At 40.4% G+C, this 12,271-nt stretch overlaps 1 protein-coding gene across 2 annotated transcripts in view; it reads left to right on the top strand.

The window, feature by feature from the left end:
* KATNA1 (katanin p60 (ATPase containing) subunit A 1) overlaps positions 1-12,271 on the top strand; it is a 32,345-nt gene that overhangs the window by 10,490 nt on the left and 9,584 nt on the right. The window contains exons 2-4 of one of the 2 annotated variants that reach the window (XM_006891644.1): positions 897-1,054; positions 5,082-5,262; positions 11,258-11,379. In XM_006891644.1, coding sequence (XP_006891706.1) covers positions 897-1,054; positions 5,082-5,262; positions 11,258-11,379 — 461 coding nt within the window. The remainder of the gene's footprint in view (positions 1-896; positions 1,055-5,081; positions 5,263-11,257; positions 11,380-12,271) is intronic. The other variant, XM_006891645.1, reaches the window with a different exon arrangement.

The raw sequence follows: 12,271 nt of genomic DNA on the forward strand, positions 1-12,271 counted from the left end.
AAAAAATTTTTTTAAAAATTTAAAAAAAAAGTAAAGTGTTATTAGCTTTAATCTTAATTTTGTATATCTGTGTATAGGCCGCCTATAATGTCCGACTGACTGACAACTCCTTCTTACCCTTTAATTTGTGTCCGTTTACTCTCATTTTGAAATATTGGACCAGCCTCTACTCAGAACAAATTCCGCATCACAGTCATCTTTGTTTATTGCATGTGCAACTTTTAAATCACAAAAAGCCTTTTTTTGCACTGAAGTAAAACTAAATGAGGGCTTATGCAGCTGTTCCAATTTGCTTACAAGTTCTTAAAGACAATAGCTAGAACAGACCTCATTAATAACTTGGGGACTGCCTGTACTTCTTTTTAAGTCAAGGCTTCTGTTTTTTAAATATTTTTGTTATACATCAATTAGACATTTTGTCTTTTGAAGCCATACTTGTTTTTCATACTGTACATTGTAATCTGTGTTTTTTTCTTTGAAGATATAGCTAATTTTTCACTATGCAATTTGAGTCAGAACCACACGTCAGTAATATAGTTTACCAAGATATTAATTCATTTTGTCACTTTTGCCTTTGAAAACAATTAATGAACTGTTGGTAAGATTTCGACAGAGTATCTTGTTCAGATTACTGAATGTCTGATGTCAAAGTAAATGTTTCTGACATCACTATTAAATGGCCTTAGTTTATTCTTGGCAAGAATTTGTTCGTTTTAGAACTTTAAAAACCCATTTTCTAACTGCAATCTCAGAGATGCATGGTTCGAATCCATGCATGGCTCTGCTGGAGAAGGAGGAACAATCTCCTCCTGTACCAGTCAGATCTGATTTGAGGGTACACACAAAAAATAATGAAATAAAATAAATTAAAAAGCCATTTTCTCCTTTGAAATCAGGTTTGGCAGGAAATCAGTGTGGAAGCTAAACATGTGAAAGATATCATGAAAACGCTGGAGAGCTTTAAACTCGAGAGCACTCCTCTGAAGGCAGCACAGCATGAGTTTCCAGCCTCTGAGGGAGAAGTGTGGTCCTTGCCGGTTCCTGTTGAACGAAGGTAAGTGGGGCCTTTGGGAAAAGCAAATCAGCACAAGAATCCCACACCATTGGCTATGTCTAGCGGGAGAACTAAGCACGTTTGACACAGGATTGGGGGAGAATATTTTTACCAGTGTCCTGTTACATAACTCTTGAATTGCTTAGCCTGTGACTATGTGATCTGTTTTATTACATTTAGCTGGCAGTGCCAAAAGATATGGAAACTTTCATTAAAATTAATAAAATATATATATTTGCTTTGGTGAGTGCACTTAACGTAGTGGAGACAACTTTGCGTTTTTGAAGGGAGCCTAAGTCTAGAAATGAAAATATTTGAAAAGCTCTGAGCTATCAGCTCAATATTAGGTTCTCAAGCCCCCTCCAGAGGCACCTGAAGCTATGCCCTAGCAGCTATCTGCTCTGAAGGTTAACAGCCTCGCCAACCTGTGGAACAGTTTATTCTCTCCACATGTGTGCACCAGGAATCAGAATCACTCTGATGGTAATGAACATGTTGCTATCTATGAGAAAATGATTCCTCTTTCTAGATAGGAGCCCTGACGATACAGTGGTTCCCTGCCAGTGGTCGGAACCGTCAACAGCTCTGCGTCTGAATGCTGTGGCGCTCTGCTCGTGTAAAGACCTCAGCCATGGAGACCTTATGGGGCAGTTCTCCTCTGAACTTTATTTCTTTTACCCAGGTTTTCCACTTTGCTCTCACCACCATACCTGGTAGCTGCTGCCCTGAACATTTTTTTTTAAGTCACTGAGATAAATGGAGGGTAAATGTTCTGAGTTTGTAGGATTTTCTGTGTCAGTACTGAAATGCACTGAACAGGGAGTGCTGCTAGTTTTGTAGTATGCAACTGTGTGTCAGTTTTGTTTCTCTCACAAAATAGATGTTCTAGGATTGTATTGTGGATTTGATACATGAAGATCATAACATTCAGCAAAAAACATTGTGACTTACAGATTACAGGCAACTTTTTATTCTTTCTGCCTTACTGTATTTCAGTGTCTATTTTGTGTTACTTTTGTGAGGAGGAGGAGGAGAAATACATTTTTTAAAGGAATACCTCTTGGCCCTCTGAGTTTCTATCTGTAATTGAGCTCTTGTCAACACTCCCGCATACAGACTCATCCTCAGTTGTTTACAACTGTTGTTGTTATGTACCATCAAGTCAGATGGAACATACAGCTGGACCCTCCAGTGGGTTTTCAGAGGCAGTAAATTACAGGGGAGGACATTGCCCATCTTTCTCCTGTGGAGCTGCTGGTTGGTTGGAACTTCTGACCTTTGCGCTGGCAGCACAGCATTTTGTCACTAGGCAGCCAGAGCTCAAAGAAACCTGCTTACACCTGGTTTTGAACCAGATACTTTTTGCCAGCAAAGTGAATGTTATGACCACTACACTATGGAAACACCCCCAGGACTACAACATACTTCTGTTTATATCTAGTAGTATCTTTTTAAAATATAATATTTCTCTTGGACTTTTCCCCCTCTTGTCATTACTGCCTTGGGCCTGCCCCTCCTATGATGCCTCCATAACATTTGTGATGTTAAACCGGTCTCTGCTTCCTGAATATCCTGTTTGGTATTAAGACTTGTGTTTCTGAAACCTTTTCATCAGAACTCTGTTGGCAGTTAGATAAAAGGCAAACCAGTTTGATATTCTAGTTTCTATTTACGGAACGACCTTATCTTTCAGCATCATCTCACTTGTTGTTTTTCATCATTTCTTTAATGCTCACTGTCCTCTATCAGGCTAGTTTCATTACAATTTTCTGTGCAGATAAAGCTCAGGTTTTTGTGTGTGTGTGTGTGTTAGGTTTTCTTTTTTCTTCTCAGTTTAATTTTTGTAAAAAAATTTTAATTGGTTTTCATATAATAATTCCTTTATATTGTTTCATTCATATACATTGTGGTTTTTTATAATCTTTCATTTACATTGTTTCATACAGTCATTCATATACATTCTATTTTACTTTTTTAAAATTGGTTTGCTTACAAAGTTTACATCATTTTCGTTTTTTGATCTGTAATTACATCCTTTCAGTTTTATTTCCAGGCCCAATTTAATTTCCTAGGACCATGCCTATTGCTGTAGATCTGTTCACATCTTCCAGTAAGGTTCCTTAGTTTTTTGTATCTTCTTCTCAACCATACAGTGATTCAGTTTCCACCTCCCCCTGTTGTGTTTTGGTTTTTTCTTCTCTTTGATGGCCCCATAAGGTGTGTTGTTATTGTTACTGTGTTCCATTAAGTTGGAGCTGATTCATAGCTGACCCTCCAGTGGACCTTCAGAGGTAGTAAATTCCATGGGAGAAGATTATTGATCATCTTTCTCCCATGGAGCAGCAGGAGGATTTGAACCTTTGGGTTGGCAGGGCAATTCCTTATCACTATGCCACAAGAGCTCTCCCTAGTAATGTATAGAAGGAGACTAGCTTTCAGCTCGGAGGAGGCCCTGGTGCAACTTTCTTCCGTCGTCCCGCATCCGGGTTTGTCCGACACCAGCCGCCTCCGCCATGCCGCCCAAGTTCGACCCCAACGAGGTTAAAGTAGTGTACCTGAGGTGTACCGGTGGGGAAGTCGGTGCCACTTCCGCTCTGGCCCCCAAGATCGGCCCCCTGTTTCTGTCTCCAAAAAAGCTTGGTGATGACATTGCCAAGGCCACCGGTGACTGGAAGGGACTAAGGATTACAGTGAATCTGACCATTCCGAACAGACAGGCCCAGATTGAAGTGGTGTCTTCTGCCTCTGCCCTGATCATCAAAGCCCTAAAGGAACCACCCAGAGACAGAAAGAAGCAGAAAAATATCAAGCACAGTGGAAATATCACTTTTGATGAGATTGTTGGCATTGCCCGGCAGATGCGACACCGGTCTTTAGCCAGAGAACTCTCTGGAACTATTAAAGAGATCCTGGGAACTGCCCAATCTGTGGGCTGCAATGTTGATGGCCGTCACCCTCATGACATAATAGAAGACATCAACAGTGGTGCTGTGGAATGCCCAGCTAGCTAAGGAACTACAGATGAAAATATTTCAATAAAGGATTATTTGTTAACCAATGGAAAAAACAAAAAAGAAGGAGACTAATGAATATTTGAAGAATCTGAATTCTGCCACAGACATAAAGATGAAATTAGATGATAAATGTAAACATACAATACTATACAGTGGTTCTTTTAAAAAAAAATTTTATTATTTTTTCTGTGTGTATCGTCAAATTGGATCTGACTTTCTCCAGCAGAGCATCTGGTGTATTCGAACTGCATACCTCTGGAGTTACAGTGCAGCTTCTTGCCACTAGGCCACCAGAGCTCCCCTATACAGTGGTTCTTATAACTGCTCATAGTTACTGTTTGCTTCAAGTATGGTTGTTCTTCCATAGAAGAATTAATACATTTTATTGAAACCTGCATTGTAAAGAAAATGATACCAAATTGAATATAAACCATTGGTAATGTGAGTTTTTCCATATTTTGATAGAACTCCTGTCTGATAATTGCTTTTGCTTCAGTTTCCAAGAATTGGACTAATTTCTGATTCATTTTTTGCTGTCTGGCAATTATTTCCTTTCAGTGAAAGAGTGCCCAGAGACCGTGACTTCTCTTCCTTTGTTTCTCCTCCATCAGCTCCTTTCAGTAAATTAGCGCAGGCAGCTAGGGCATAGGAGAAGACAACCTTCATCCCAGTGGATTGGCACATTGACTGCTGCAATGGGCTCTACTGAGTCAGGAATTATGAAGATGGAACAGGATAGGACAAGGTTCAGATCTGTTGTTCACAGGGTTGCTATGGGTATGCTCTACTAGATGGCACCTAACAACAGCGACATAAGTCTCTATTGAGCCCTGTCTGTGTACGGTGACTGCCTCCACTTCTTTATTTCATAAAATCTGACTTATGTGCCAGAGTGTGTATTCTTTTCACATTTGAAACATCTGTCAGTGGGTTATAGTTTTGTTTGGGTTGTTGTCTTGAATTTTCGTTGTCTTTTAGTTGATTATGATTTTAATAATCTGGTTGTTCATTAGATCTTCACCAGGACCTAGAAAACGCCAGTCTCTACAGTGCACTGACCCCAAACCGCATGGTAATCGTTCAAGTGTAGCTGCCAGAGGTCACCGTACAGCGGCCCAGAATCTGCACAATGACAGAGGGAAAGCTGTTCGTTCTCGAGAAAAGAAAGAGCCGAATAAAGCAAGAGAGGAGAAGGTAACTCTGCTGGTTTCCACAGATGAGAAAGATACTTTCCCAACTTTAAAATGGAAAGTGGTATAAATTTCAGTAACTTTTAGTTTGAAATCAATATACTAGACTTGTGTGATAAAACCTTCATTTTGCTCCAGGTATGTCACAAGTTTCGCAGGAAATACTTGTGTCTGTTTTTTGAAACTTTTAATTTTTATTTAATTTCAGATTTGCAAAAAAGTTGCAAGAATGGTATATATGTTTAAACAAAATCGCCAGCCAGATCCACTGGCCTTGAGTCCCAGCCCTCTCATAGTAACTCTAGGACAGAGTAGAACGGCCCTGTAGGGTTTCTAAACCCCAACAGGACAGACTGCTTCATCTTTCTCCCTCGGGATTTCCGGTAGGTTTGAACTGCCAGCCTTTCAGTTAGCAGCCATGCGTGTAACTCACTGTGACACCAAGGCTCCTTAGGAATAGTTTAAGGAATGACCATATATTATTTACCCATTTCCCCAGTCAATATTTTTCCCCTTTTGCATCATCATGTAGTCTCTGTATCTTTTTCTTTTTTAACCTTTTGAGAATATAGATATCACGTCCCTCCTTTACGCTTTTTTCCTCTCCTTTTCCTTCCCTTCTGGTGAAAACATCAGACACCTAAACTTTGCCAATACGGCTTCCATATTTCTGACTCAACATGACCTTTTCATGTTGTGCCACCAAATGTTGCCAACAGAACATTCAACCGCCATTAACAAAAAAAGCAATACCTTCCCATTTCAAGTTATCGATAATCTTTTATTTCTACATGTTAACTTATTTGACTCTTTACTCTTAAATATTTCAGTGAATTTCATAAACATTAGAATGTTTTCTTATGTGGAGAATAACACCGTTCTCGAAAGCACTGAATTGTATATTGCTGCAGTACTGAGAAAGCCTGCAGTCAGGACCTGCCCGGATTACTTAAGAGCGTGATGGTTTGAGGACTGGGGTGTACCTGATTCACACAGTGGTCTTTTCATTGGTCTGACGGAAGGAAAACTGATGCCTTTGAACTGTGGTATTGGAGAAGGGTACTGACAGCCAAAATAACAGGCAGGTATGTCCTGGAGAAGGTGCAACCAGACTGCTCCTTGTAGGCAAGATTGGTGAAGCTTCATCTCACATACTTTAAGTATGGTGCTAGGAGATGCCATTTCTTAGAGAAGAACATTGTGCGTGGAAAGGTGAAGGGACAGTGAAGGAGAGAAACACCTAAAACCTGGTAGATTGACAAGTTGACTTCAGCAGTAGGCTAAAGTATGTCAGAGATTGTGAGCATGGTACAGGGCAGGACAGGGTTCAGCACTGTTATTCGTAGGGTCAGTGTGAATTATACTCAACTAGACGGCACCTAACAACAATACTGTGTGTAATCCGTTATGTAGGCCTTCGTAAAATTTCCTAAGTGGTCTCAGGTCATGTATAGCTGTCATTCCTCATCCGCATCCAGGAACCATTATAGAATCCCACACTGGCTTTCGTCTGTCATGTTTCTTTACTTTTTTGATCTGAAATTTCTGGAGCCTTTTTTTGTCTGACATTTGGAAGTCTACAGGCCAGCTAGCTATTTTGTAGACAATCTCTAATGTTTCCTGAAGATCAAAAAAGGTTATGCCTTTTGTACAGAAATATTTCCAGAGTGATCTGTACGATCATCCTCATGTTACCACTGATATGTTGTTACTGTTGTGGTTATGTGTTGTCAAGTTGAAACTCATAGCTGACCCTGGAGTGGATTTTCAGAGCACAGGAAGAGATTGCCCATCTTGCTGCCACAGAGCTTCCTGTGGATTTGAACTGCGTGCCTTTTGGTTTGCAGTCCAACTCCTTACCACTGGCCATACGGAGGCAGAGGGATCTCTTTTACTTCTACTGGTGAGAAAGTGGATCACTTACTTGAGGTGGTATCTGCCAGGTCCTCCGACTATAAAGTTAGAGTTTTATACTTTGATGCCTTCAGTGCAGCTTTGCTTCTTTTAGTTACCATTGGCTCTTGTTTTTAATTTACTTCCTGTAATATTTGAGAGTCAGTCAATTCTTTTTGGTACACTGACACTGTATATTTCCCCTTCCTTCAGTTTTTCAAATTGAAAATACTACGATCAGGTGCACCTTTGTCTATAAACTGACATCATTACTCTTTAGCACTTTGACGAGGTCTTTGACAGCTGATTTCTCCAGTGCAACATATCTTTTGATTTCTTAAGTCAATAGATGTTAATTGTAGGTCCAAGTAAAATTATTGACACCTTCATTCATTTTTCCATCTATTATGATGTTGCCTATTGACCCAGTGGTAGGGATTTTTGCTTTCTTGATATTGAAGTGTAACTTATATTGAATGCTATAGTCTTGTAGTTTCTACAGCAAATGCTTGAAGTCTTCTTCCCTTTCTACAAGTAAAGTTGTATCATCTGCATAATAGAGATCGGTGATGAGACTTTCTCTGACCGTAATGCCACATTCTTCATGGAGTCCAACTTCTTGAATGACTTGCTCAGTGTACAGATTGAATAGGTGTGGAGAAAAGTTGCTACCCTGACACACCTTTTCCTTGATTTTGACTCATGTAGTATTATTCCCTTGTTCTCTTCAGCCAGCTTCTTCTTGGTCTAGATACAGGTTTCACATGAGGACAGTTAAATGTTCTGGGATTCTTATTCTTCTCAATGTCATCCATGATTTGTTGTAAATGATCTGGCCTCTGCTGCTGTTGGTGTCCTTGAGTTGTTAGGGGCTCATAGCAACGCCGTGAGCAATAGATGTGAACCCTGTCGTGTCCTGTGCCATCTTCTTCATCTCGGACACACTTGATCCCATTGCTGCAGTCACTGTGTTAATTCACTGGGTTTAGGGTCTTCCTGTCCTTACCTCCACAATTCTAAGCATGATGTCCCTTTCTAGGGAATTGCCTCTCCTCACATGCCCTTGGTACCAGCAGTCAGCAAATAGGAGATGTATTCTGGGAAAATCTGCACTTTGGGACCTTTACAAATTATTGAAGAGTCAGTTTGAGGACTAAGGTGCATCTCATTTAGGCCATAGTCTTTCTGATTGCTAACTGTGTATCTGAGACCTGGACAGTGAGTAAGGATGACAGAAAAATAATTGATGCCTTTGAGCTGTGGTGTTGGAGAATATCCCATGAACGGCCAAGAGAAGGAACAAATATGTCTTGGAGAGGGTGCAGCCAGAGTGCTCTTTGGAGGCAAAGATTGATGAGGCCTAGTATACTTCGGGCATGTTGCTAGGAGAGCCTATTCATTGGAGAAGGACGCAATGCTGGGAAGGTGGAGGGTTGGCGAAGGACAGGAAGACCCTCAACCAAGTGGATTGACACGGTAGCTGCCACTGTGGGCTCTTTTGTGTCAGGAAGTGTGAGGATGGCTCAGGATAGAACAGGGTGCAGATCTTTTGTTCATAAGGTCGCTGTGAGTCATAGTTGACTTCACGGCACCTGACAACCACAACAAGAACATGTCTGAAGTTGTGAAATGAAGTTTTACCATCTTTTCCTGTAAGGAGTGCTCTGGTGGAATTTTCTCAAAGCCACGTCTGCTAGTGCTTTTGGCAGTCCCTGGGATAGTCAGCACACTCAACATCACATTATGAAGGCGTGGATTGTTTTGTCCTTATTCACTGTCCAACATTCAGAAAGACAGTAATGGAAAAGACCATGGCTTGAATCAGTTACATGTTCATCTTTAAACTGATGTCCTTCTTCTTTAGCACTTTGAAGAGCTTGACAGCAGATTTTACCAGCGCTTTTAACTTAGAGCAACTTGTTGGATAAAGGAAATCATGCTAGTTCAACTAAATAAATTCCTATTCACAATTTTTACATTACAGCTTACCTTGGCTGAGTTGTTATATCCTGGTTTGTTAGGGTAGGTTCTCTAGACAAACAAAACAATATATATATATAAAGAGAAATTTTTGCTTATGTGTTTATAGAGGCTGGCAAGGAACCAGGTCTGTGACTCAGACCTCAAGAGAGAAGTGTCCACAGGCCTGTTGAGTCCAAAATTGGTCTAAGGACCCCCAGACTTTTGAGGTTGACTACTCCAGAGTCTTGAAAGCAGGAGTGGTGTCCATTTCCTAAACAACATGCCTCTGGAAACGTTATGAACTTTGAGAAATGACAATAGTTTTAGTAAAGCTTTAGGTATTTTGTTCATTTTGCAGTCAGCAGTATCAAATCCAAGGTCATGAGGCAGGATGACATACTGCTGGCTTCAGAGGCAAATAAGGCAGCCTGCCAGTTCAAGTCCAGAGGTGACCTGTCATACAGGATCCAAAGTAAAAGCATGTGACTAACTTTGGCAGAGAGTCTATGCACACTTCAGTGCAGGCCGGATCTATAAAGGAACATGCCCTCCTTTGGATTAGGACTCATAATATCATTATATAAGTGCCTCTAGTCCTATCATTATTCATAGAGGTTACGATTTACAGTATGTGGAGTAATTGACCTCAGACTGAGAACTGTGGCCATAGTGACACACAGTGTAACTGTCTCACTCTGTTTCTGTTTCTGCCTTGATTAAATTAGTTTTGCTTTATCTTTATCCATAGGAAAAGAGGGATAACTGGAATGTATCTTCTGTTCATGTCTTTCTAGTTTGCATCGAAGTTCCTGGTAGTCAAGGACAACACCTTCTCTTTTCCATAATTGCCCAGATTATATCCTTGTTAGTAAAGACAACCTCTTAAATAAAATACTGAGGAGAAAAGATTTCCCCCCTTTCAGATTTATACAACACTTCCCTTGAATATTTTGGGTTTATTTGGATTCATATTAATGTAAATGAAAATCTTGGTAATCTGTTAGAAGACTTTGAATATTTGAAATACTAATTAAGTCTAGACTTTTTTTTTTCATTTATGTGTGTGTGTGTGTGTGTGTGTGTGTGTGTGTGTGTGTGTACCGTCAAATCGGATCTGACTGGTACACGAGGAGATTGCCCCTCCTTCTGCAGCAGAGCATCCTGTGGATTCGAACCGCATTATTGCTGGGATTGCAGGCTTTGTGCCACTAGGCCACCAGAGCTCTCTTTAAGTTTAAACTTAAACTGGTGCCCATAAACAGCACCAGTTGACAAATTACAGTGTCTAGGAGGAGGGAAAATATGACACAGACTGGGTAAAAATTCTAGGATAAGACAGAGTAAATGGGAGGGGGAAGAGTAAATGATGATTTATCTTCACAGAAAACTTCATAAATTTTCTTGATTCATGAAAATCCATAAATGTCTTAGTAAATTTTTTCTTGGTACCTCTATGCCAAAAGGAATACCTATCCATCAGTTTAAAAGTCAGGTTCATTCAAATCCACCAGATGCCCTGCTGGAGAAGGAAAAACAATCTACACACACACACACATACACACACACACACACACGTGTCAGGTTCAAACAACTTTAATGTTCACGTCCCACCATCAAGTTTTTCTTGGAGCCAGTGAACATTCCATCCTCCTTCCTCATCTTCATTGATTTTCCTACTCCACCTTTTATCCCAGCAACTGCTGGAAACCAGATTGCACAAAAGATGGAGCATTGTTGAAAGTGTAATCATTTCACTGCAGGAAGTGTGGACTGCCTGGAACTGATAGTTCCCGGTGTTCAGACAAGTGCCTCTGTGTTTCCCTCAGGGAGTTGAAGTGTCCTGCAGTGCCCTGGGCTTGCTCTTGTGCCTTGGAGTGTCTTAGTGTAGAGTAAATGAGAAGAAATGCCTCCTAAGCCTGAGATGTCTCTGTTTTGGGAACTTTGATGTGGATTAAATAGGTGGTTAAGGATTGAGCCATTGAATTGGTGAAAGGAAACGTGTTTTCAATCCTAACTTCCCTGAAGGCTAATTGTCATAGCATCTGTGTTCATTAGTGACCACAGTGAATCTCCACCTGCAGAAACAAAATACAAACTTTGCATTTATCAAAAGCTTGGGTTTTTTCTTCTTCTTTTTAATACAGAACAAATCACTGGCTGCAGTTACCGAACCAGAAACAAACAAATTTGATGGTACTGGATATGATAAGGACTTAGTAGAAGCTTTGGAAAGAGATATTATTTCTCAGAATCCCAATATTCGATGGTAAGTTAAGAGTGCAGCCAACTAATTGGGTTACGATAGTGGCTTTTGGAACCGAAAATGAGGTAAATGTGGAGATAGTACCAACTTAGATGTTGGAGAAGTATACTGAACATGTCATGGACCGCCAGAAGAGCAGATATGTCTTGGAGAAGGTGCAGCTAGAGTGCTCCTTGAAGGCCTCCTTTGGACGTGTTGCTAGGAGAGGCTATTCCTTAGAATTGGTGATTGACACAGTGACTGCAGCAGTGGGTTTGTGAGCCAGAGATTGTGAGGATGGCACAGGGCTCAGATCTGTTGTTCAAAGGGTCTCTATGAATAGTACTTGATTTGACAGTATCAACAATAACATAGACAGTGTTAGCAGACCACATACTGGAAAAGCTCGTCTTTGTCCAGATTATAATGGGGTTTTATCCAAGGCCATACTTCTTATGTCTCTGATAGCAATATGATCACAGTGGTTTCATCATTTCTTATTTGACGGCACCTAACAGCCACAACAAAGATGAAAAGACAATGATTTTTATACAGCGACATTTCTTACTGTCTGTCTTATTACTTCTTATCCTAAGTTTGTTCTATAGATACTCCTTTTATTTCCTTTTGGTTAGTATACGTCTCAACTTTGTTAATATTTAATCTAATTACATGTAAAGAACTGTAACCTATTAGTAGTGATTTATATTCTGTTACTACCCACCTTCTTGTTTTGTGCCATCAGAGTGGAACCAACTCCAGCGAGTTTTCAGAGGCTATACGTTGTGTAAAACGTTATTGCCCATCTTTCTCTCATGAAGTCACTGGTGGACTGTAACCATGTCCTTTTAGGTTGGCCTCACCTTTCCTTACCACTAGGCCACCAGAGCTCCCTACCTCACATTATGTTAAAACC

This window comes from Elephantulus edwardii, unplaced genomic scaffold, assembly GCF_000299155.1.
Source record: "Elephantulus edwardii isolate Elephantulus edwardi_28Jun2011 unplaced genomic scaffold, EleEdw1.0 scaffold00102, whole genome shotgun sequence".
In the NCBI taxonomy this organism is placed as follows: domain Eukaryota; kingdom Metazoa; phylum Chordata; class Mammalia; order Macroscelidea; family Macroscelididae; genus Elephantulus; species Elephantulus edwardii.